The 27888-nt window shown below is 35.1% G+C and overlaps 1 protein-coding gene across 1 annotated transcript in view; it reads right to left on the bottom strand.

The window, feature by feature from the left end:
* CFAP47 (cilia and flagella associated protein 47) overlaps positions 1-27888 on the bottom strand; it is a 342925-nt gene that overhangs the window by 171335 nt on the left and 143702 nt on the right. Inside the window, exons 45-48 of the mRNA XM_037377932.1 lie at positions 21618-21801; positions 6260-6456; positions 2582-2725; positions 1255-1428 (exon numbers count right to left, since the gene is read on the bottom strand). Of these exons, the coding sequence (XP_037233829.1) occupies positions 1255-1428; positions 2582-2725; positions 6260-6456; positions 21618-21801 (699 nt within the window). The remainder of the gene's footprint in view (positions 1-1254; positions 1429-2581; positions 2726-6259; positions 6457-21617; positions 21802-27888) is intronic.

The following is a 27888-nucleotide window of genomic DNA, read 5'->3' as shown; positions in this document are numbered from 1 at the left end:
AAACCAAATAAAAACACACAACGAAAAAAAGCCACCAACCAAAAAACCCTCTGTTCAAAAATATACATTTACATATGCTGACAATTTTTAGGGCATGCTCTACTGCATTGTTTTCACAGATTGAGCCCTCCTAGCAAATAGTATACAGCCATACTATCTAGATTCTCTCTACTCTAAATGCCGTAACAGTCACAAAGATGGCTTTTGTTGAGCAAGGACCAAGATGTTCTTGCTCAGGAACCTCCTCTGTAGCTGAGAAGAAAAGCAGAAGTCATCTTTTTGCTTTAATGTACATTCTGCCTCAGCTGGCATATGACATGGGGTCCTATACATGGATGGGGAACTACTGCTGAAATACTTGATTCACTTCCAAATTAAACATCCAGACAAGACAAATAGTAGGAGAATCGTGCAGTGATAGTAATACAAGTGTTTTAAAATAGGCAAATGTGTTTGTGTAAATACACCTATAAAATATATTTAACTAAAACAACGGAAAATAATAAGGATTATATTTAATAATAAAATGAACCTCTTGAGCAGGGATGTTCCTCCACTGAAATCCCAACTATCTCAGCACCTCCAACTCCATTTCCTCAGTGACCCATTGCTCTTTAACAACTTCTGTTTATTTCCTCTAAATTTTCTTTCCCATCAACAAACACGCACAACTTCCTCCAACATCCCTGAAACAACAGCTGGGCAAAAGACACTAACTGCTATAACTTGTTCCAAGAAATGCAAGCACTGACTGGCCAGGCCATTAGGCCATTAGAAACAGATATATAGTGAGCTCATGCTGAAATATTTCCCTTAGTAGGACAATATTTTTTGTCCTTTTTCTGTAATATTCCAATGCTTTACGAAGATTTTAAAGACCCTGGAATTCTTAAGCCCCTTCTCTGATTTAAAAAACTGAGAAATTGGCCACTGGTTTCAAACCAGTGGAGGAGGAAGGGAGGAAAGACTAGCAAATAAACACAGTGCAAATGCAGAAATGTTGTCCACTTAGGAACCAGATTATAAAACTAAGAAGTCATTTTCCATGGAACATACAGCAAAATCATATACTACCTCACAGACTTCCTCACTATAAATATATCCATATACTATAAACTATAGTTAGATACAATTTCTCATCGATACATGAATTTTAATAGTATATCTGCAATTACAATAATATTTGCTATTGTAATATATAATTCATAGGCACTTGGATAGAAAAATAGTTGTCACATTATTGCAAATATTTACCTTGTACGTTAACTTGTTCTTGGTATAATTGGGCACCCATAAAATTTTTTGAGTGACCTTTCTCACTTGGCAATCCATCATAATATAATCCTGTGCCAGAGGTTTCTTCCCTATTCCCTTAAGGCTGAAGATGTTTTCAGTGCCAGCTGCATTGTTTCGCAGAATAAACTTTCCCTATGACAAAGAAAGAAGAAAAAAGTTTCAGACTGTAAAAGTCTCCTTTGGCTGACAAACCAACTCCTTTAGTTTATTAATCTTAAATCCAGGCAACAAAGCATGCTTACAAGAAAGCATTCCTATTGACTTTTCTATTTCATTAAACAGAGAGGAAAACTAAAGCAGTAAAAGTTTTTACTTTAAATTATTCTAAAATATGAAATTTAACAATATACAGTCTTCATATTTCTAGATTTTATGCGTCTTGGCTTCTTCCTGGAAAACAAATGTCCGAGAATATATGTTCTCATGCATCTTTGTTCCTCATATAAAATACAGCTTTACTCAATCACTTCCATCTGCCCTTCAACTAAAACGTTCCTCATAATTATTTGTTGTCAAAGGATCCAGGAGTTTTGGCTTTTAATAGTTTTACAATACTGGATTCCTAAACTACATTATATCTTGTTGGTAATGTATGCAGAAGGATTACTCATGTTTCACAGAACTTTTTTTTTTTTTTTGGCTCTGGCAATTCAAACATTTGAATAGTGAGCTGCAGTCAAAATCTCACAGTTAGTATACAAGCAAAAAAAATATACTTCTTGCTAAAGGTGTTGCAGCCTTTGCTCTGCTTTTTATTTTAGCATTCAAAATAGTGATTAGTCTGATGGCAAAAGCAGCTTCTCAGTAGTGGCTTAACTTGTAACAGAAATTATTTTATGAAACAAAGTACCCATCACAAACAAATTTGTGATGTATGCATGCAATCGGAAATACTCAATGTTACTACTTTATTACTTAGATATTTAAATACAATTTAATATATGCATTTAAATTAATACTAACACAATGTACATTTTTATGATCAAAGTTCAAAATCTCTATGGAGTAACTGGTCGCTTCGTAAAAATGGAGGGTTTGATAGAAGAGCAAATAAAGGAAGAGATAATAAAATGTGGTGAGGAAATTTATCATGCCTAATCTGAAGATCTGCAAAATGAGTTCCTTTGGTTTTTTTACTTCAGTTAGTAGGCAATCTTTCAATTTCAGACTCTCAAGAAGATACTTAATATTTGTAAATATCTAAGCACTTTCATAATTTGGACACTGATGTAATTTTTTTGACAGAAGCATGCTTTTCAAATGTTGAAACTAATTTCCCTCTTACCATTGTTATGCACTCAGTAACAGGCTTGAACATGAGAGGATACAGAGCTGTTTCACCTAGACCTACATTTATTGTAGAAGGGCCATAAAAACCCTGTCCTTCCAAAATTGCTTCAAGTTTCCAGTCCTGGTTGGACATGTTACTCTGAAATTAAATTAAAGATGTAGATTAGATTATGCATTTAAAGCTTTTAACATGCATTTCAGCTTTTACTTGCAGTTATCATCAAATCAGAGCGTAGTACTCATTTTCCCAAAGTACTGGCTCAAACTACCTTTGGGGGGAATAAAACAGTGGATTTTTAAAATTAATTAAGCCAAAAATAAATCCTTTATTCCTGGCAACCAGAGGTACTGTTATCAATACTGTCAGCAGCAATACGCATTAAAAGAGTATGTACATGATGTAACTAATGGTCAAGATGGAATTTATAAGCATCATTATAAACATTTACTAGTATCTATGGTGCTGTTTAATGCTTGCTAAAATGCTGTCCCTTTTAATGTACCTCTTTGAAGTGCTGACGTGGTGTATCAGCATATATTGCTTCATTTGGCCACTGACTACATTACAGGTTCAGTCTTGCTTATGAATTAAGCATTCTGTCTCCAAAGGAATACTTACAGTCCTCTATGCTCAGAAACTGGTCTTTCAAGAGACTAATCTACCTTAAAGAATGCCTGTCCTAAGTAGTATGAAAGTATATTTCAGAGACATGTTTGTCTTGCATCCAGGTGTATCACAAGACTGCTTGATTATGGTAGAAAGTGACTTATACATGCTTGGGGGCTGCATAAAAAGAGTAAAACTAAAATAATGCTATTCAGCCTCCTGCTGTTTGAAGGAACCAGATGACCAAACATCCAGTCGGCAGAAAGGTTAACATCCATTTGAAAAAGTAAGTATACTGTCATTCAAGAGCTAATATATGCCTTGTCAAAACAGAGATTGATTTAATCTGTGAAAAGCAGAAGAAATCCTTTGACTCATAATGGTGTTCATCCATGGAAAATTGTATATAAACATCAAAGATAAACAATGGATTTGGAGGAATAGAGATAATACTTCAATCCTCATTTCCTTCTTTGAAAGTTTCTCAAGCTCAGCTATCTTAACTTCAGAAACTAAAAGCCACCACCTGTGGTCATGAGAGTTAACCCCACGGCATGGCACAAGACCTGCAGTATCCAGTGTTTGACTAACATGTATGATTAATGCTTAATTCTTAACTAAGAGGCAAATTTCCTAGTAGTTGACCACAAATGCCTGTTTGGAACATTGAGAAGTGTATAGTGCCTCAGTTTTTCAAAATACTTCCACCACTGTGGTCTCCAATTCTGTAATAGCAACAATTACATCATCTCTGATAGAAACATGGAAAAAAATAACTGGTATCATCGTGTTGAGGATAAAAATGATAAGGGAAAAAAAAGGCAACAAAAGATTATTTTTATTCTCATGGGTTTTTTTCTCCACAATATCAGGAACAATTTGATTTTTTGAAAAACAGCTTGACCAGTTTTAAAACTGGTCACCCTTTGATAATCTAGTGTTTTAAAAGGTGGATAGAGGAAAAACATCACCACACTTAGTCTTTGGTAAGGAAAAGTGAAAGACTAAATATTTGGGGGCTTAAGTTGTTTAATTCTTAATGATTTCTAGTGCCATTGGTATTAGATGTTTCCTTTGTCCACACTAGTGATGTTTACATCAATACATAGTACTAGTATTTCTTCTTAATCTCAGACACAAAAACTTGTCAGCTGGAGAAATGTAGTTGACAGACAGGGTCACTTTGAAATTCTTCTCTAACAAATCTTTCTAATATAGTGTGAATTTCTCTAAAACCTTCTAAAGAAACATATTAAGGTCAACAACAAATGTTGGAAAATGAAAATAAAATATTTAAATTCTATTCCCTTGTACTTGTGCATTAACAGTTTTAATTACTTAATAACCTAATTCATATAGGATCTATGCTTAATGCAGAATCTTATCCAAAGTCTGTTAAGTCAATGAGAAACACAATTAATGCAAAGGGAGTTAGAATCTTTTCACTGGATGCTAGGTGGTTAAATCCAAGGTACATAATAAGGCTGCATGTATAGGACCTATACCTGGAGAGGCTGAAAGTGATAGATGGAACAATTACATTCATCTCATGCTTGTGAGAATCATGGAAACTTCAGATGTTCAGCCTTAATTCCCATATCAAAAACCAATCACAGATTTCAGATTCAGGTAAAAGGACATTATAATACACACTTCTTTCTTTTTGCAATCTAGAATTCTCTAAGGGAAGATGTTTTCATTTTTAAAAAAAAACTTTATATTTTTATATTTGTTTGTTCATCAGTGTTTGATATTTGCAAATTTAGGGCATAACAGAGCAGAATTTGTGACTGCATGTATGCATTTCACAGAAAGAGACAGAGATATATGTTCTCACTCTCACAAACACACACACATGCACAGAGTATATGCTCCAGTTGCGGTATTTTTTATTTCCTTGCTAAGAAAACAAGCAGGACTTAAAAGTATAAAAGCAAGATTCCTGCATGAAATGTAAAAGCATATACTTAGAAACACTCAGAAATGGGGGGGGGGAGGGGGAAGAGAAAAGGAATAAAGCCAACCTGTTTAGAGACTCTCTGTCTAAACAAGGTGGAAAAACCTCTTACCTTTCTGAGTTATATAGCAGCTTTTTTTCAGCTAATGTAGCATTCAATAAAACAATGTTTAATAAATATTAATATCTTAAAAATTATGTGTACAAAAAACCACTGTAATATGATTTCCTTTTATTTTGTTTATTTATTCTTCCTTCTTAATGAACTAGTTCCTTGTCTACTTTCAGTATTTCACAGAATATCCACAGTATGGTCTTTCCCTAGACGTTAAGTCTCCTTGTTAGAATCTGCCTCCACTCTTATGTCTACAAAAATTTCAGAATCATTTTTCCATAAATTAACTCACTGATAGTCTTCAGTGCCTCTGATATCAAAAGGTGACATACATAGACCAAACCATAGTTCAAATCTTAGGAAATATTTTACCATTTTTATCTCTTAAAGAATCTTTACCCTTTCTGTCACAGCTTAAGTTCCTTCCCTATAATTTTTGGTTTTTTTTTTCTCCTTCTTCTTTTATTTTAAATCAGGAAAGTTCTCTAAAATATGAGCAACAATTTTCTGAGGGAGATGATATTCCAGCCTATATTCCATCTTCACTCTCTGGTCTTCTCATGTTTCAAGGGTTTTAAATATAAAATAGATATGATAAAAATATATAGGATATACTGCCTACGCTTGTCATATTTTTTAAATTCTATGTAAACAATTCTTCTATTTTATTCCTCAACATTTCTCCTTTTATTCTTCCAGAAACAATACCTATATTCCCTAGATTAAACAATTCCTTTTTTTCACTTTCAGTGTGGTAACATTAAGTAACAGATTAACAATTGTCAGGACAGAAGTGCAACATCAGAAATAAGCTCATCAAACGAATAATTTACTGTAAGAACTGGCAGAAACTACTTGTCCCAACAAGATTTATATTATGACCAATATGGACTTTTAAGTAATAATACTCGTCAGTATCTACAGGCATTTGTGTGTGTAGTGTTGTTAAAAATCCTGAATCTCAGTTTAGTTTCTAGTAGTAAAGTAAACTTACAATTGGAATATCCTGAATCACTGCCTGGTAAGCCGGAGTTAGAAATTCAATCTCTGCTTCAGCATGGTCTGTGTTCACTACACATTCAATCTCATAGACGCGAACATCGCAGGAGGACTTCAGAAGAATCTGACAGTGGTAGCAACCGGTGTAGCGAGGAATGAATTTTATAGGAAGATCAGCAGAATCACTTCTATCTAAAAACAAAACCAAAACACTGCAATGTTGTAAGGCTTTTCAGAAACACTGAAATCACAAGGAGCACCCAGAGAAAGTTCCAATAAACTGTAGAAGAGTCTCCTCAACAGTACGCACAAGAATTTAAGACAAACAAAATAATTTAGGACTGTTATCATATAAGCACAGCCAAATTTTTATTTCCCTAAAAAAGGTATATTTAAGCATCAGAACAATATTTTCTGCTGGCTCAGTAGTGCACAGAGAGAAGTATTTTAAAAGATCTATTAAATGAAGTATAAAAGTTTAACGTATATATATTTCTGTAAATATCAAAAGATTATAGTAGATACTATATTTTTGTCGACAGTTACCATGACAGATGTCAGAGTATATATATATATATATAAATAAATAAATAAAATATACATACATACATATATATATTTATATAAAACACAGTATATTTGGGTAATGCTAGCACCAACAATGAATGAAATTCTGTTTAGTATTTCTAATGAGACCTACTCATTAGACTTTTTCTATGCCAAATTTTGGATTGAAAGTCTGAGTTTATGAAAAAGCCAGAGGTGTCCAAGTTGGAACAGAATCATGAGAAGTCCATTTGCCCAATCCACAGGATGCAGGAAAAACTCCCCACAGGAATCTCTAGCGTAAGGAAGAAGCAATGCAAATGCTGTCCATGTTTGTACACAGCCAGGTCTAACAAGTCAGCTGCAAAGACTTCCTCCTCCATTCTTGCTTACAGAAAGGATCAGACTCTTTCACAGTATTTTAAGCCCTTCGCTCACCATTTTAGGACATTTTCCAAAGGAAAAGGAAAGTCACAGGAAGAACTCCCCTGACAGACCATAAAGAGTTCCCCAGTCCAACTTTCCCAAGAGTCTCTAATAAACCTGAAAAACTACACAAAGACTGCAGCTGTAAAGACTTCACTGTAGTTTTATATGTAACAGTTTCTTTTCACTGTTATCCAAGGTTAGAAGACAGCACAAAGTTGGAAAAGATACTGATGAAGGTCAGAGACTATGTAACGACACAACAGAACCTTACAGATAAAACTTCAAACAAATTGATTTTCCCTGAGGGGGAACACCTGACAAATTCTTCTGGAATTTCCTTTCTTCTTCCTTAATTTAGCTTATTTTCTGATGATATGTATGACAACTTGACTCAAACTCTAATGTTCAATGACAACTACTGAAAATGCAGTCTTCATTTCGGGTTGTACTCCACAGAGTACTGCTCGTTGTACTCCACAGAGTAGTACTCCTTGTACTCAGTTCTCAGCCCTCCAAAAATGAACACCAAATTGAAGCTTTCTTGCTGCCTCATGTCATAACTACTTCTTTTTTTCACAAAAATAGCTCAAGTTCAAGAGATGAATCCTACACAATGATGTAATTAATCTTTCAATATTACTAGGCTATCAAAAAGATTATAAATTGTACCTCAGGTTTAACCCTCTATGAAATAAATTAGTTTGTTCTCTTTTAAAGAGAAGATTAATGGCCCAGTAATTTTTGAATTATTTCTTTTTTTTCTATGTTGTCACTAAGTAGTTATCCCCATGGGCTATCTTCCACAAAAGTAACCTGAGTTTGTTAGTTATGCAGGGAATGAAACTGTCCTTTCCATTCTTCGGTTCAATAGTACAGTCCCTAATTTTCTCTGTCTACAAAAATTACTTTAGGATGTTGAAAGAAAATATTTACATAAATTTTAAGTTTAAATACTTGCATTTCAAGGTAAAGTAGCTGTTTACAACATGTATTTGAAGAAAGATAACACAGTGTACTGGAAGCTCCAACATATTTCCGCTTGAGTTTCAATTTCTTACACTATATGAAAATTGCATAATTAATAATTAAGATTATCTTTCATTGAAATGCACACTTTCAGACAGAAATATCTCTTATAGAAAAAATTAAAAAGAAGAACAAAAAGAGTCTTCCTACCCATCCCATTCCATATTTATAATATTTATTTTGACATTACTTTTGTTAAAATATCTGTTTCTTATGCATTAAAAAATATATTGAAGAATAGGTCAGTTGAATAATTGAAATTGTATGATCAATTCCAATCAATGACAAGGAAAGCACGTAAATTGCTGATATTTAACATGATAAGTATTTTATGCAATCAGACATGGTTTCTGAAGTGATGCAGGATCTCCAAATCAAAGTGATTACAGAAATCACTTGCCCGTGAATTATAGCTGAAGGCTGGGGGGTTTCTGCAAAATGTTTTTTCATGGTAATTTTAAATATCATAAGGTAAACTGGGCTTAAAAGTTTCTCAGCTTAGCATGTTGGGTTTTTTTCTCAGTCTCTTAAGATACTCAGTAAAGATTAGCCTAGGAATTAATTCAAAGATTTAATGAAAATAATCCATGGGGTCGCAACTGGCCTAATAATTTCTGAGACAGAAGTAGTAACAGTAAGCAAGGGGCAGAAATTAGGTTATTTCTATGTAACAGGAAGCAGAACCTGGACTCATGGAAGTAAACAAGACCGTAAGCATTTCTCCAGCAGTGAGAAGTCAGCCAGAACAATACAGGCTTTTGTTAGTTTCCTTCCCTAGACAGCTTATTATTGTTGATGGGGAGATATTTCATGTGAAATAGGCAAACAGTTTTATTTTATAGATTTCTGTTAGACAAATGCCTATGGGAAACATTTACTAGATCCTCAATCTGAATATCTGGATGGGGTTTAGTCGTGAGACAGTTGTCAGAATAGGGGTATTTGCAAAAGCAAAATTTTTGGTGTGTAATATGAACTCAGAGTCTTTGAAAGCTAAATTACAATGCAGAAGTGTTGGTCATGTTCTATGGCAACTGCCTAGCACCTTGTGCCATTTACTTATTGCAAAAGATGATCTGATCACCATCTAGAATTGACAAAGTTCATGTCGTCTTAAAAATCTTACAATGCATCATTTGAGATCTGCCTGACCTGAATTTAAAGTTAATCCTCTAATTGCATTAGCCAACAAACTATTTTCTAAAGAAAAATAATGACAGTACTTTTAACATTAAAATGCAAGAAAAAATATATTCTAGAGGTTAGTAATAATGCCAGTCTGTAAAGCAATCGCTGTCTAACCCTATTACAAATTGTGGGAGGAGGGAAAGGGCAAGAATAAAAATGCTGTTCTTCCATATCACAATCTGTTGGCACAATTTCTGAAGGCAGGAAACTATGAACCTTCAGCACTTAGTCAACTACTTGCACATTGTGTTAGCTTTTAATCAGCAATGATGGTTCTATCTACTTAGAAGCTCAAATCTAAATTTCACAGTGAACTTCTCTCAGCCTCTGACACCACGCATGTGTCACAAATAACTGGCTAAATTAACCTGAAGACTGATTTTGCAAATATGGACTCCTAGAAGGTTAAATAAGCAACACACTGAAAAGCCCAGACTCTTCTGACTTCTGTTTATGTATCAGGTCTTCATATGAGCTCATCTGAATTAGAACATCACTCTACTCAGTAGTCTTAAAAAAGCAACCACCAATCCCTTAATGAGTGCTGATATGTTTTGAAATTTTCGCTTTCACTGTGGATGTTTATTTGCTGATTTACTTTCAGTTTATCTGAATATAACAGATTTGTAGAAGAGTTTCCAAAAAAGCTGCTAACTTTATTTCTTCTTTTTTTCCACTTAAATCATTACACATCTAAGCAAATAGTTAAATATACTTGATTCAGAAAAGGAAGATCTACTGTGTGGAAAAAAAAGAAATGAATGGAAGCGGGTTTTCCTTAATAGATTTCAAAATGCAGGTGGTGGAGACTTTTTTCAATGTCTTGTCATGAATAGTCAGCAGCCTCTTTAATGTACTACATTCAGAAGCCAGTGAAGATCTGCGTGGCACTACAATAAAGTAGAACAGAGTTTCTTGGGGCTTGGTTGTTTATTAAACTTTGCCCCTTAGTATTTTTAAAGGATACTCATAAGTGCTTTAGAATCAAGAAGGCTGCACAGTCACTATGCCAATGGGCTGCTGGAACGGTGTCAAGTAAAAAGTTTGCTTAATATAACTTAAGAAGCGTAGTAAAGCTAAGGTGCTTTCTTAAACTATCCAATGCATAGTTCCTACTGGAAAGGATTAGACAAATTATAAAGTATTACACTGAGAAAAATATAGTAGAGTAATAATTCAAAGTCTCTTTATCTAATATCACAACAAAGACAAAGCTAAGATCTCTCTAAAACATATGCCCAAAATTCACAGATATAAAAAATTTTAGAAGTGATTCTTCATGACTTGAAGTAGGAAGTGGCTGAGACAAGATCTCTAAAAAATAAGCAACAGAGGGGAAGAGGAAGATTAAGCGAAATTTCCTGCAAGCAGAGAAGAGAGCTCAGAACCAAAGATTGTGCACTGAATGTATAAGGAAGTATCACATGGAGAGGGTTAAAGACCAAGTTTTATACCACATACGTCAAAATAGTAAGTTAATGCAAAATTAGTACTGAAGGCTTAATGCCAAAAAAAATATAAAAATACCTAGGTAGAGATTTTTGTAGTACATGGTAATACACATTCCTTTCTTTTTGCAATCTAGAATTCTCTAAGGGATGATGTTTTCATTTAAAAAAAAAAAAAAAAAAAAAAAAGCAAGCCAGCAGTTGTTTTAACAGAAGCCATGAAGATGCCACACTAATCTGAATAAATTAACTGGAGAAACAATTATCCAGAAAGTAAAAAATCTCTAACAATTCTTGATATTTCTGTAGAGGAAGCTTTTTCATCTGTTCCCTGGAGAGGAAAGGGAAAAAAATAAAATAAAAAGAGAGCTCTTTTTGGATATTCTTCTCAAGTATAACAGCAGGCAGCCAGCATTGTCAAATCCTGTAGTAAGACGTAACAGAAATCTGATATTAGCTTTTGATACTGAATCTAAATTGGATAGTAAGGTGAAACATTTTTTCTTTGAAAGTACGTTGTGGACTTTTACTTATTCCTGGAGAATTTTAATGCTGAAATAGTACAATCTAGCATTCAAAAAATATGATTTTAGTTTTATTATCCTGCCTAGGTTGTATATGTCTATCTTCATAAACTAGGAAAGAAACTAAACTATATGGCATGACCAAAAGCATTCTAGGTTCATGCTTCCCTTAGAAAAGTTCAACAATGTACATACTTATAAAGTACAGTAAGTGTGTATCAGGACATAGTAGCTTAGGTGCATATCCATTTGAAAATTAAAATCTTACCATTATTGTAAAGAACTGAACAGATTTATCATTACTGATGTAATAATATATATCTGATAACCATCTTCCAACTTTCAGAGTCTTTTTTTTTTCTCTTTTCTCTAACAATTCAACTTATTTTTACTTTAGCTTTGATTTTTTAGTCCTCATTTATTTCAGCTTGGTGTCTAGAAATGTACAGTGCTATTGATTTTTGTGAAAGTTTAGCTTTTAAGTATTTTATTCTCCTTCCCATTTGTATAATTTAACTACATCAAATGCTTATTTCACTTTTAATACCAAAAGACATATTATTGGGCATTTACCTTAATATTAGAATTCCACCAAATAATTCTTATATTAAGCCCTAGTCTGATGGTTGAAACAAAAGTGTGTCTGTTAGAAAAGCTTCCACTTTCATTTTTTAAGACTAAGTGGTAGAAAGATTGTTGTTTCTCTTAAGTTAATGTCAGTATGTAATAAACCTCACACTCACATCTTTTCACAGGTATCATAAATTGTTTCATTACAGATCTCTGTGTTATGTAGAAAACACTATGCTTTCTGCATAGAGCACTTTAGAGTCATAAAGATTCTCCCTTTTTAAGTACTTACAGGTAACCTGAACAGGACCTCTTTCCCTCAGAGATCACCAAAAGATCAAGCTATTCAAACTTTCAAGACCTTGGAATAATCACTATAGCACTTTCCTGAACCCTCCTCATTTGTCACCTCCCTTCTGAAGTATGGAAACCAGGACTGGATATGATGTTTCAGTAACATTCTCCTTTTCATAAAATAGTAATAGCACTTTTCAATACTTACACTGTATTTTTCCAGTTATACATTCAAGAATCCTTGTTTTTAAAACTTTTCAAAAAAATCCTTAATGAAAGAGGGAGAGGGAGCTGAAGTCAGAAAATCAGACAGTGACAAATAAGGCTGAAAGCCTTATTTTATCTTATTTTATCTCACTCCGTAAGTACTCTACTAAGCAGATTTTCCAAACATTTTTAGAGAAATCACTTTGCAAAACAAAGCCTTTCCTCCCCTATCAACATAAATTATTTCATTTTTGAAACAACATCATTTAGTATTAAAAACACATTGTTCAAATAAACTCAACTTCTAAGTAAGTTGGTCTGCTTAGTTAAAAGTTAGTTAAAGCTGATCTTCCATTAACTGCTGAAGAGACAAATAGGATGGATTTTTATTTTGGTTTTCACAGCTTTACACCAAAATGCATAGCCATTTCCTTCCTTCCCCACCATAATCTGTGTTGTGCTGCTAGACAAGAGCAGCAAATATACAGCAGACAAATTAATAAGCTCTACTAAACAAGGGTAATATTATAGCTCTGACTTGTCAAACACGCCCCTTGCAGGAACAGCAAGTTCTTTTATACAGATACTGTTCTATAAAATAAGACTGCATGGTAGGAACTCTTCAGGCAAAACTGTATCAAATAATAATTATCAAGATTATAAATATAGATATGCATTGCAAAGTCAGTAGACTGGCAACTAAATTAAATCTTTGTTTTAGCCTAAAAATGCACAGAATACATGAAGGCAGATGGATGCTTATCAAGTCACAAGTCTGAGCCATAAAACCTCTCTATTCAAAGTTCCTCTGTTTTCACCTTTTGAAGGAAGACAGGGAGTGACACTGAGACAGCACAATGTTCTTCCAACCACAGCATGATATATCCAAATATACACATCATAATGAATAAAATAAAATTAATAAAATAAATACAACGAAAGGAAGTCAATGTCTTCCTCCCAGATCCAGTGACTACAAGAAAGAGGCAGTGCCAACACCAGATCTGTCACCAGCTTTAGAGAAGTATCTTCTGAGCCTCACAAACACAATGTCTCAAGGCTGCCCCAAAGATAAAGCTAAGCCTTGACACTGACAGTCATGCAAGCAGATGTTCACTGTCAGAATTCACTGAAGAAAAACTAAATTACATATGAGCATCCTGACACTTAAAGTCTTCATTCGTCAAGTAAGCTTGAAGCCTTTGCTCTCTATCCACATGTTCTTCCTCTAGGCAAACTCCAGGTTTCAGTGAATCTTCTGAATCTCAATTCTAACCAGAGGACAAGGTAAAGGATACCCCAATGTGTTTTCTGAGGATTAACATGCTTCTTCACCACAGCAGTAAGGCTATTCACACAAGAGCACAAGTGAAAGGCCTTCCAAAAGTTTTTCACAATCCAAACCAACCTATAGCAAATACAACTATTATCTACTGAATTCATTATTGCAGGTAATAAATGCATCCAGTCTAATACTTAAATCCCTCTCACTTTTGTAAGACCAAAACAACTTCCTACTAATAGATGTAGCTGGAATGAAAGCTACTAAAATAAAGACCCATATCATTCATTTTTCAGAGCCACATTTTGAAACGGAATCGTATTTTAAATAAGACCTTTGTATGAAGGAAGAGTAAAAAGGAATGCTACCAGTTACATTTTTTAATCCCATTTATGCTTCACCATCCTGGATTATTAAAACCAGCAAATGCAATTAAATTCTCATTACTTTACTATCATTTAAATCACAGAACTATGAAAGTTAACATGATACGGAGCTAGAATAAAACCACAAAATGTAAACAGTAAAATGAAAAGAACAAAATTTTTGTTGTTGGACAGTGACTATGTAATTTTGCTTTAAAAGATTAAGAATTCAGAAAAAGAAAAACCACTAAGATGCAGGAAATTTTATACAGCATGTGGACCACAGAATACTAGTAAGAAACAACAGAACTACTGATAAAGCTTTATTGAAGAATAGATTTAAAGCCCCAGGAAATTGCTTTGGAGACATAAATAAATAAATAAAAGATTTTAAAAATTATTGTGTTGATTAAACACAACGCTGAGCAAGTATATGAGACAACATTTAAAAGTCAGAAAGAAGAACCTAAAGTCAACCGCAGGTCATGAAAAAACAATGTAAATTTTAAAACATAGCATATAATTATGTTTTAAAAATCAGGAAATCTATATAGTGGTTTGAAAATATTACTAACATGAAAAAGCCCATGTATAGGTGATACAATGTAGGTAAATATTTTTACATAGCTATCTGATGCCACAATATGAAACACAAAACAACAACATTGAAAATTATTTTTTTATCTCACAGTAAGAATTATGCATGGCAAATAATTATTTAAAATTCTTGATTGCTAGTTCTTCTGCACTCTGTTCATTTGGAAGTATGACAATGAAAAATAACATCACATATTTCTAACTGTAGAATAAAATTTAGTCTACATAAGAAAAATACTGAGATTAGATCAACATTATAGACTTAGTTATTCATGGGTATCATTTTGATAAATTATCACAGAATCAAAAACTATCAGCTTTGGTGGTGCCATGTTGCTGCTGAAAATGTAAACTTTGGGGCAGAATACAAAACTGAGACCCTTTCTGCTAAGGACTAAGAATGGTACCTATCGTTAAGTGTCATCCTAAGGTCTGGTATTTCTTTACCCTTTCTTTAATTCCCAGTATATATTAGACTAAAATTCAATAGTCATGCCAACCTTGATATTTACTGGGCCTCTCCATATGAAATTATGTTATGTATTAATGAAGTGATCAAATAGAAAGTATTTATATTGTACAGTCTACACACTCTTCATAATTAGTGGTAGAAACAGGATTTATATCCTGTTATGTTAGACAGAATATAATCAATAAAAATAATAATAAAACCTCCTGTCCTAGAAGCATAGAGTATTAAAAATCAAATTCCCTGTTCCTATACCAACAGGCATGATACACGCAAACATCTGATCATAACACTACTATATCTTGTTATTTCCACATTCATCCTAGCCCATACGCTTATATTTTTTTTTTTTAAAAGGGATCATGGACGGGAAATAGGTCGAGTACCTAAAGCCACTCCATAACAAAGGGCCTCTGTAGTATGACAGTCACTTAATTAAACTTGCTGATTATGTTGCTGAAAAGCTTATCACAACTCTTTAATTTTCTCTGATTTCATTAGAAGTCAAAGCTTTCTTGGGAAAGAAAAGGAAGCAGAAAAGAAAAGACAGGTTTGATAAGAACAAATTATAGGAGTAAGTATACCTTATTATAGCTGCATAGTAATGAGTAAAATTTTTACCCTAGGTTATAAGGCTGCATCAAAAGAAGTGTGGCTGGCAGGTCAGGGGAGATGATTCTACCCCTCTACTCAGCTCTCATGAGACCCCACTGTGGTGGGTTGACCCTGACTGGGTGCCACGTGCCCACCAAAGCAGCTCTATCACTCCCCTCCTCAATGGGACAGGGGAGAGAAAAATATATCAAAAAGTCTTGTGGGCTGAGATAACAACAGGGAGAGATCATTCACTAACTACTGTCATGGGCAAGACAGACTCAACTTGGGGAAATTAGTTTATTATCAATCAAATCAGAGTAAGACAATGAGAAATAAAACCAAATCTTAAAACTTCTTCCCCCACCCCCCCTTTCTTCCCAGGCTCAACTTTACTCCCATATTCTCTGCCTCCTCCCCCCGGGCAGCGCAGGGCCATGGGGAATGGGGGCTGCGGTCAGTCCATCACACGCTGTCCCTGCTGCTCCTTCCTCCGCAGGGGGAGGACTCCTCTCACTCTTCCCCTGCTGAAGTGTGGGGTATTTCCCATGGGAGACAGTTCTCCACAAACCTATCTAATGTGAGTCCTTCCCACAGGCTACAGGTCTTCATGAACTGCTGCAGTGTGGGTCCCTTCCGCAGGGTGCAGTCCTTCAGGACAGACTGCTCCAGCCTGGGCCACCCAGGAGGCACAAGCCCTGCCAGCAAACCTGCTCCTGCGTGGGGTCCGTCCTCTCTCCACAGGGCCACAGGTCTTGCCAGGGGCCTGTCCCAGCATGGACTTCCCACAGGGTCACAGCCTCCTTTGGGCATCCGCCTGCTCCAGCATGGGATCCTCCACGGGCTGCAGGTGGGTATCTGCTCCACCGCTAACCTCCACGGGCTGCAGGGGAACAGCCTGCCTCACCATGGTCTTCACCACGGGCTGCAGGGGAACCTCTGCTCTGGCTCCTGGAGCACCTCCTGCTTCTCCTTCACTGACCTGGGTGTCTGCAGAGCTGTTGCTCTCACATATTCTCACTCCTCTCTTCCCTTGCAATTGCTGTTGTGCAGTAACCTTTTCCTCTTCTTAAATATGTTATCCCAGAGGTGCTGCCACTGTCACTCGATGGGCTCGGCCTTGGTCGGCAGCGGGTCTGTCTTGGAGCTGGCTGGCACTGGCTCCATTGGACACAGGGGAAAGCTCCTCAGAGAAGCCACCTCTGGAGCCTCCCCTGCTACCAAAACCTTGCCACACAAGCCCAATACACCCACCTGAAGTAATGTGGGCTGTCAGCATAAGAAAGAGACCTGATTGAGCAGGTCCAGAGGAGGGCCACAAAGGCAATCAGAGGGCTGGAGCACCTCTCCTGTGAAGACAGGCAGAGATACTTGGGGTTGTTCATCCTGGAGAAGAGAGGGCTCCAGCGAGACCTTGTAGTGGCCTTGCAGTACTTAAAGGGAGCTACAGGAAAGATGGGGAGGGATGCTTTACGAGGTAGTGTAGTGATAGGGTGAGGGGTAACAGCTTTAAACTGAAAGAAGGTAGATTTAGATTAGATACTAGGAATAAATTCATCACTGTTTGGGTGGAGAAACAGTGGCACAGGCTACCCAAAGAAGCTGTGGATGCCCCATCCCTGGATGTGTTCATGGCCAGGTTGGATGAGGCTTTGAGGAACCTGATCTAGTGGAAGGTGTCCCTGTCTGTGGCAGGGGGTTGGAAGTAGATGGTCTTTAAGGTCCCTTCCAGCCCAAACAGTTCTGTGATCTATGACTCTGTAGTCTAATACTGACAAGTCATGGCCCTTCTGTTTTTTACCAGCTGTCCTTGCTTCTGTTTGTAGTTTCACTCATCACACAATAATTTTGCCATTAACTTCAACGTCAAATCTTCCTTTTATCATTAACCGAAAAAGGAATGACTTCCTTATTAATAAGGGATTATGCAAGGGGTGGGAGAAAGATGAGGAAACAAAGAGATAGAATCCATTAGTAAAACCTTGAACAAAGTGTAGCTTGTACTAGTTTTACTCTGGAAACACACATACAGAGAAAGATGAGGCAAGACAGTCAAAGCATTTCTATGGATGCGTTATCCAAGGAAACAAGCAACTTGTTAGTTTGGTGAAGCATGGAGCTAGTTTTGGATGCTACTTCTTTGTTGCTAAAGAACTGGAGCTATTAGTTCAATTCCACTTGATATTTTATCCTCTTCACTATTTAATAACACACCACTAAAAAAAGGGCAACTTAATTCAGTGTTAATTATGCCTAACACAAGTTTCTAAATGCTAAGTCCACTATCCTTTGGTTTATAAAGCATTAAAGTGTTACTGTCAACTTTCTCCTGAGCTATATATGGGAACAGAATTATTTCCCAGGCTACTTCTGATGATCCAGAGAGACTAAAGCTCTTAAGGATCCTGTCTGAGACAACAGCGAACAATCACTGTGGTATGTGATGGGATCTTCTTACATATTAAAATTTTTACATAGCAAAGAATTACAGGATACATTCTGCATATCGTCAAGAGGAGCTTTAAGAAGACAGGGATACTCAAAGTGTAGTTCAGTGCACAGATGAGAACAAAGGTTTCCTAACAATCTCAGTATGAAACAGAGCAGGGTTGGGGATTAAACTGTGTCTTTAGGCATTCTGCTGATGGCAGATTTACTAGATGACCTCCTTCCACATGCAGTAAGTACAGACTTCGAACACTGACAACACACAACACTAAGGGGTCTCTGCTTGAACTGCTTGGCAGCCACACAGAATTCAAAGTGATCATGGGGTTGCTCCTGTCCTAAGCTTTATTTTCTAGTACTGGACATTTTTGGTGGTTTTTCTTTTTCCAATTCTTTCAGAATTTCCATAAACTTTTTACAGGCACCAGACCTTTCACTTCTCTACTAGCTCTTCTGCCAATACTGTGTACTGAGTCAATCTCCCCAATTCTTATGATGCTTCTAATTTGTCTGTAGATATAATTAGCCATTTCAGCATTAAAGAGCTCACATTGCGATAATTTGTGTAACCATCAGTCCTTTTCACTAACAAATGTTTGCCAAAACCAGCCTCTTACCTGGTTTAGCATGCAGACTCTGTTAAACACATACTACTACATGGTTGATTGTACTAAAATACAGTTTATAACCATGTAGCAGCTCCAACTAACTATTCTTGCACAAAATCTGGGTTATTGCTAACTCAACAAAGACTTTATTTCATCTTCTAAATTATTGATGAAAAGTAATTAAAGTTGTCCAACAAGTACTGGTTCTTGAGGGCTCACTTTCTGATGACTGTCCAGTAAGGAATTCAGAACAAAATTTGCTACAGTTTTTCAGTCTCATCAATGTATTATTTTAGTTCCATACAAGCGTATGGTTTGGGGTTTGATCAAGATGTCATACTGAAGTAACATAAACATATTGGTTTATTTTTATCTATTAGATCTGTAATGCTGCCAAAAATGTAATAAGGTTATTTAACAAGATCTATTTTACAAGAAAATGTATTGAGTGGCATTGATTTTTAACTTTGAATTCCTTGCTGGCAGAGTTCTTAAAATATTGGCTGGACTTTTTTCCTGCTACTGCAGTATAAGAAATTCTGATCCAAGGATTGATTTTAGTTAGCTTGCTTGTTTTCGTTGATAAATCTAAGCACTGTCATTTCTTCAGAGAAGCAGCTACTCCCACCCTAAGGAATGCTACCACCATAGCTAAAATACTGCTGCTTCTTCAGATAATGTTAATATTTTCATTTGAGAACAATGTTTTGCCTCTATCCACAGGAACACCACCTGGGGAATTCTGTCACAATATTAGACATTTTCTAATACTCTGTAAATATTCCTGCATTTCCTCACTAGCACAATAAATACACTGATTTAGCTAGCACTGTCTTGGTATTCAACACATCTTTGTTTCATGTTATCAGCTGGTTATTTCCGCTTCCCTTTTTAGCTGTTCTTCAGCTCACTACCTCTCTGAGTTCACTACCAAAGCCCTATTTAGCGTTCTGCATCATCTCAACATTTCTACTCCGTCATGCAGCTATTGAAGTGTCTTAGAAACAAAAAATAAATATAAGAAAGATTGTGTTTGCTGCCATATGATTCAGTTTATGATTTTCCATTACTTCCCTCTTTCAGGTATTTTTACAGTTTCCTTTGATGGATAAAGCAGCAGCATGAACTAAGAGTAAAATAACCACTTCCTTACTATAATGTAGTTTCTTTACTACATTTTAGTAATTAATATTATAAAATTATCAGACATTCATTCACATTTCCACTTTAAAAATAATTTGTAAAGTTGCTAAGCAACAGTGAACTGCCATCTGGTCAGTTAGCAACCTTTGTTCTGAGATCATGATGGAGGTCTTAGTATGTACTTAACAGATTTGCGTATGGAGATTTTGTTCTCTCCCAGCTGCTATTCCCCTCTTCTACAGTGCAATCCAAAGAATCCCCTGCAACCACTTAACAAAGCCATTATATTTTTTTTTTTAGTTAATCTTTACATAGATTATTACAAACACAATTATTATTAACTTGACAACAAAAGGATTTTTATTAGGATTTAAATATCCTGTCATTCAGGAAATGTTTCTGCCTTCAACCTATCTTACATCTATTCTACAACTTCTACTGACGGGTAGTCCTGTACTCACTCAACAGGCTAGTCTTGCTTCTAAAACTGCAATAACTGTTGTCATCTTCCTGAAACGTGCCTAGTGAAACCATAAACTGTTTTACAGTGCAGCTACTGTAGTCATAATCTAAGTAGAATGAATCTGTAACAAAAACACTTGTCAAAAATAATAATTAAAAAATCTTATTTTTATTTCAGAAAAGAAACAAAAACACAAGGGGTAGACCAAGCATGAAAAGAAATATACACCATGAAAACACATGACTGATTCCAATGACACTTGGAAAAGTGAACTGCAGAAACATGCAGAAGGACTCTACTGGTCAAAAAATGACATGATGAAACAAAACTACGGATGGACTGACCATAATTCACACCTCTACTAAATTTGCTAAAAGAACTACTACTTACATTTTAAATAGCAAAAACAAAAATTATCTGTGTTGTTATCAGATACCTGAGGGACATTAAATTAACTGTAATATAACCATGCACAGATACCCTGGCAGGTAAATATAGATCCAATTTTATCATAGAATAATTGAGGTTGGAAAAGACCTTTAAGATCATCAAGTTCAACCATAAACCTAACACTACCAAGTCCATCACTAAACCATGTCCCTAAGCTCCACATCTACATGTCTTTTAAATACCTCCAGAGACGGTGACTCTACCACCTCCCTTGGGCAGCCTGTTCCAGTGCTTGTCAACCCTTTTGGTGAAGAAATTTTTTCTAAGATCCAATCTGAAATTCTGCGGCACAACTTGTGGCCCTTTCTTGTCCTATCACTTGTTACTTGGCAGAAAAGATCAACACCCACCTCGCTACAACCTCCCTTCAGGCAGTTGTAGAGAGCAATAAGGTCTCACTTGAGCCTCCTCTTCTCCAAACTATACCACCCCACTTCCCTCAGCCGCTTAAGTTTTAAGAAATGCAACCTAGAGCAATTTATAGGTTTAAAAAAAGCGTTGGAGGAAAAAACCCCAAACAAACAAAAACTAAAACCAAAACAGCTAGCAAAGGAGCAATCAAAATGAAAGCCAAGCAAAAATGAAAGCAATTGAGATTTAAGTATAAAATTTAAGATACCAGAAAAAGTAGAGGCAACAGAGACTGACCAAAGATGACAAAGTCAGTGTGTGGAAATTCATCATATTTAATACTATTCTTACCTGCTTTCTGAGGTGAAAGGTCTTTTGCTGACGGAACTTTCAAATTAACTCTGCTTGATGCCAATACTGGAATAGAGAACTTCTCAGGAACCTCAAAGAATTCTTTCATGCTCACTTCTACGCTGTAATCCACATACTTCAACTCTGGGAGGGATTTACGAGGAGGTTTCAGGAGTGCGTGTCTCTGCAAGTGAATAAATATTGTATACATATGAACAATAATCTCATAATAATTTCATGTTAGGAAATGTAAAATTATACAGGCTTAAGGGTGTAATTCTAAAACTGATTTGGTAATTAGGCAAGTTATATATAAATTATTGAGCTATTCTAAATAAAAACTGTCTTACATAATTTTTTTAGACACCATGCATCTGAAATACTCTTTTAAGGAAAACATATTTTGAGGTTTACAGTAAAACCACCTCCTACCCAGAAACTACTCTGCAATCCTTTATAGGTATTCAGGGAAGGCAAGAAAAGGGGAATAAAAGACAAGAAAACATTTTTTTATCAGATGTAGACAGTTGTTTCTTCTTTAACTTTATAAAGTTTCTGAACAATAAAAAGCATTAAAAGGTAAAATTATTTTGTTATTATGCGAGGGATCACTATATACTTAGGTGAGAACTTTGATACTTTAATGTTGAAAGTATATTTTAGAAATCAAAGTATTTAGAATTAATTTTAGGGCCAAATAAGCTCCTCCTCTTGCTAAAAAGCATTGCTAATCAACAGCATGAAACATTAGTAAAGGATTAACACAGTACATTAAGGCAAGCTCGAAAGAGGCTTCTAAACCTCTTAATGAACTAAATTTGACTCCTGTAAGATAGCATTACAGAAATAATGCAATTATTTAATATACTACTTGCTCAAAATTCCCATATGTAATCCAATAACACAGTGTAATTGCAATGCTCAAGATTAATTGTAAGTTGAACAAATTCAAATTCTGAAACGACTCGCATCTTTTTTATAGACAAATCTTTGAATTAATGTCTATTATGAATTATCTTGAAGCAAATCTAGGGAGGAGATAAATACAGAAATATTCAGGTTGTGCTAGGAAAACTGGTTTATTCTCAAAGCCTTTTGGCACAAAATAATGCCAGGAATGCAGGTGTGGCAGTACATATGGCAATGGGACAAGGAATGGAGATCCATTACGGGAATTCAAAAAAACAATTTAAAAGCAGAGTTAATATTTCTTAAGGATTAGTATTAAGGGTAATATGGTTAAATTACTGTTCAAATCAACTGTTCTGGGGTTTTTCTTTGGGTTGGTGGTTTTTATTTTTTTTCTTCCCTCTCTTTTAATACAAAAACTCACATTCCTGGGCCAGTTTTAGAAAGCAGACCTACACTTTGCCATTGCTTTATTTTGACCATTAATCTATACATCCAAAGTGTCAAAGTAGTGTTAAACACGAAGTACATACGGAATTCATACATCTGTTCAGCTTTAGTTGCTAATATAGTTTTTTTGACACAATAAACATGGAAACATATAACTATTCAAGATTCTTGTTCTATGAAGAATAACTGAACAGGTGCATGTGACTAAAAAAATATTCATCAAAACTAAACATTAACATAGTTCTTTTTTTACTGTACTTGCACCATATAAATGTATGTAACATTTGTATGGTGCAAATATAAGTTAGAGATGGTACAAGTAGTGTTATGCGAGTTGAAAGTTATTAATTTCTATCATGCAAGACTGGAAGTTCACTGAGAGTACTCTCACATACACAGAGAAAATAAAAAGATCAATAGGTGTTAATAATTCTGTTGTTCTATTAATAGCAACTTCCATTTCTCTCTAATAAGACTGAAATGGCATAAGATTTTTCAGTGAGAAGATATTTCATTCTCACTTGTAATGGGACATTCCAAACCAAAATAATTACATGTATTTACCAGTTCAAATTTGACTTTGATCTTCTCCATATTCAAATATAAATTTATACCTACACCTGATTTTGGCAACTAGATTACTTTTCAACACTGAAATAAAAATTCAACATGATTAAAAAGTTTTGGGAAGTCTTAATTGACAAAATGATTGTAAGATGACCTTTGGTGGAGCACTGAACACATTTAAATTATAATTATCTTGAAGAGATATCTTACGATTATAAAAATCACTGAAGTACTGTATTTTAAGATCCTTGTTCATGCTATGTCATTTTTAAAGCTATGTTAGGTTAGCTGTTATTACATTGTCTATAAGCACTTCAACTATTTCCTGGTACCTTGTCAAAGAGTAAAGGATGAAAATATTTTTACTGAGAAACCTAGATCTTTTTGAAAGGGGAAAATAAAATTCTGCAAACACACACAAGACTAAATCCTGTTGCCTCAAAGACTAACATTTCCAATGAAAGAGAAAACGTCCAATACAGTTCAGATAAATGTTGCAGCTGCGCTCCTTCTTTTTACAGTTTTTCAGGGAAGTGAGAGTTAAATGGAATTTAATATTTTTTAATTCTCATTATCAGTTGCAGGTCTAAGGCTGTTGTGCTACAATAAAACAGATTCCAATAGGTACTTCAACAGTGCAATGGTTCATGATATTCCAAATGTGGAAGTGTTATTAGCAGTTAAAGAACAGTATTTGCATATACTTCCCAGGATTAATTTCTTTTTAAAAATAACGACGGGGGGGGGGGGGGGGGGGATTGGGGAGTATATAAAGAGGGTATATAAAGCATTAGACTTAAACTTGATATTTTTCAAAGACCAATTGATTTTCCAAGACATTTTCTTGGATTTATCATCTGCACTTTCTATGTATAAAGGATGGCAGATTCTATTACAGAGTGCTGAGGCACCTTGGTCTTTCCTTGCATATTACTGTTTTCCAAATTTAGCCCCATTTCTTCCTTCCATGAATTAACTTCTAGACCCATTCCTCATGAATACAAGAACTTTATGATCCCAGTCTCTCAGAATCCCTGTGATCAATCGTGTTTGCCATCTCCCTTAATCTCATATCAAAAGATAACTGATGTAATATAAAAGACAATGATCCCACTTAAAAGTTCTACAAATTGAAACCTGACCACACATCCTTTCGTGAAAAGTTCATTCCCATTCAAACATATCTAATGTAACTTCTTAATTACAGTATCTTCTCTTTTCAAGGACACCACAATTCTCAGAAACCCCTCCTTGTATCTAAAAAAGCAAACTGCTCATACTGAGCTTACAACTTTTCCATAATCACATGGAAGATCACAAAATCCTTCTTGAATCCTCAGGGACTATGAAGAGCACAGTGTTAGAAGATCAGAGCTGGACAGATGTAGGATGAGATTCTGTCACACCAGCCAAGCAGCAGAAGCAATAGCTTCAAGTGCACAAGGTGTCTGCTCACTTTCCATTGATGAAAACTAAAACTCATCACCACCACCATGATGTACTAAGATAAAAACTCAAGTGTTTCTTAATCACATGGACAGCAAGGATAGAAGAAAATGCACAATGTCCTAACACCTAGAATATGGCTAGGGATTCAGAGATCTGGTGTCTATGCTCAGATGAACCATACATTCAAAGGAGGCAAAATGGAACCTAAATAAACTCTTCTTACTGCTTAACTATGAGGACACATCTGGACACACAATTCCTCAAAAGAGAAGTGCAAGCTTTAGTTTTGGCCTTCTTGTAGAACATGATTTCTCTTCCTTTCCTATTATAATGCCTAATTACACAAGATTACTGGCATCTCTGACTATGAAGAAAGAGGCCTGTATCTAGAAACTGGGTCTGATTTGTGCCTCTTTAGCTAGATTATAGCAAAAAGGAAAAACGAGGCACATTAGTTTGAATTTCAGTTCACTGACTGCAACATCCTTCCTCTTGCATACCCAAGTGAATGAATTCTCATTATTCTGTTATTACCTTCATTCTTTTATTCACTTCCCTCTATTTACCACCATTAGCAACATCAATCTAAACATGTTCTTCTTCCATGTTCTCTCCCCTTTCTTTCCAGATACTCTTTTTCTTCCCTTGATAACTGTTACCTAAACTTCCCACCTACACCTTTTTTTGCTATTCATGATTAACAAAGGCAATTTGTAATTATTCACAATAATGCAAGTCCCAACCTTAACAGTGGCAAAGAGTTTTATCCTATATTCCCTTTTCTACCACCTAAAACTGTTTTAGGAGGAACTAAATTAATTAAATACTCAGGAGATAGGAAAGTTCTGAATTGTGTTAATTTCTTAACATTTCTTCTCATTTTCCTTTAAATATTGAGATCTGCATCTTTGGATTCCTATTGCTTTAGCATCCTTGCTTCTTATCTCCTCATTACTTATCTTATCTAATTGTTTTATTAAATTTTGATGCTATTTGGTTTCAATTTTGTTTATTTTTTTTTATTTATACCAAAGTTTAAGCACCAAAAAAATCCCTTAGCAAATGGTTTGGATTGTGTTGGCAGTAGAGGTTACTTCTAGGGGACAGGGAGGGAGATGGCAGGTTAACTACTTAGCCTTGCTGCTAGCAAGCCCTTCAGTGCCCAAGATTTAAACTAAACTATTAGAATTCTATTTCTAGCAGAACTGCTTAATGAGCTGATTTTAATCCAATTTATAAAGTAAAAGGTAGAAATAAAGATTTAGCTAATGCTCCTGCTCCTTTCCATTGAATGCCCATTTCCAAGTTCTTCAGACTTGTCTATTGTCAGTTCTGTACTTTGATGGCACATTATCCAACACTGGCCCAATAGTAACATTTAGCACAAAAACCCAACAAGATAAATTGGTTCCGATCAGCAAAACAACTTTTATGGGAAAGAGATAAAAAGTAATTATATTTTTTAGTAGTTCTAATCATTAATGACAATCAAAATAGATCTTTATTTCTTACAGCAAGGAAAAGCAGCAGTCAAAGCACAGTATAAAAACAGCTAGGAATTTCAACCGTGTGTATAGATGGGTTGAGTAGAAACCCATCTAGTAGAAAGCACAAGGTAATGAATATGCATATCCAGTTTGCCTTCAAAAATATAGCCTACCTTTATTTTCTGTGAGATTTAGACCTTTAGTAGAAAGGTAAAGTAGAAATCATAGAGTAAAAGTTCTCCAGAGATTCTAGATTTATCTCTAACCTACAACACATGTTCCAAGGGATTTCACAAGTCTAAATAATTAATCAAACCACAGGAGCTGTGGATAGGATTTTTTTTTTTTTTTTTTGGGGGGGGGGGGGGGGGCAATTCAGACAATGAACCTAACCCCATACTTCAGCTCCAAATTAAGTTGCAGAACATCAGTTCCCTTCAAAAACAGTTTCTTCAATTAATGTCACCAGAATTCCTATACTGTCATACAGACAGGAAGAATTTATGACAAAACCTTTTTAGATGTTAATCTGCATAGTGGTTTACCATGTTGAGGTACTTTTAATGTATGAATTCTTTTCTACATCAGTATATAGTACAGATTCTCCATTTTGTGTCCCATAAGTAGTTATAAAACTTCCTGTACATGGGGCAAAATATTTCTTCCTGCATATTAGTTTCACTTCTCACATGATAAGTTATTCAGTGTTAGTATCCATTACTATGTATTTTATAATTAATCTAATTGTTCTCCACTCTTCTACAATACACGTAATTTTAGAACTCATATTAGATCTCAGCATACCTAGTAGTACAAAATGTGTTCCTATTATGTTCTACCTTGATTACATCCACAGCTTCAGAGCAGTCAAGCCTTTTGTCAAGTATTTGCTAAGTGACTGTGATATTAAGGAATTTAATTATGAAACATCTATAAAATGTTACCACAGTAGTGGATTAGCTATAATCCAAAAGAAAGCTATTTGAGTCTAGATTACATGGTTAAAATTCTTGTCCCACTACAACCATATAACAGATTAAACCTACTCTTGTCATTTTTCTTCATTTAATTTGTTTTATATTACTTTTTTAATTATTTTGTAAACAAAAAGGCATATATTTAGCAACATCAAAGCACTAGGGAAAATTCTCTTCCTCTTAGTACTGGGAACAGTCTAACCAGAATAACACAGCTTCCCATTAATCTGCCAGGTAACAAACATCAGGTTCACAAGTGAAATTAAAATCCAGAGTGTGGCTATCATCCATTGAAGGTTATATTTCATTTCTACATAGAAAAAAGCTTGCTTATTTGACAAGATTGCTATTAAAACTTTATTCACAAGTACTAATTGAATGTTTAATGGACTACCTTGGGGGCATTTTTTTTGTTTCTAGATGTTGAAATCT

The sequence above is a fragment of the Falco rusticolus genome, chromosome 2, assembly GCF_015220075.1.
Source record: "Falco rusticolus isolate bFalRus1 chromosome 2, bFalRus1.pri, whole genome shotgun sequence".
NCBI lineage: Eukaryota > Metazoa > Chordata > Aves > Falconiformes > Falconidae > Falco > Falco rusticolus.
The sequence above is the reverse complement of the archived record's forward strand: the minus strand, read 5'-3'. Positions and strand labels throughout refer to the sequence as shown.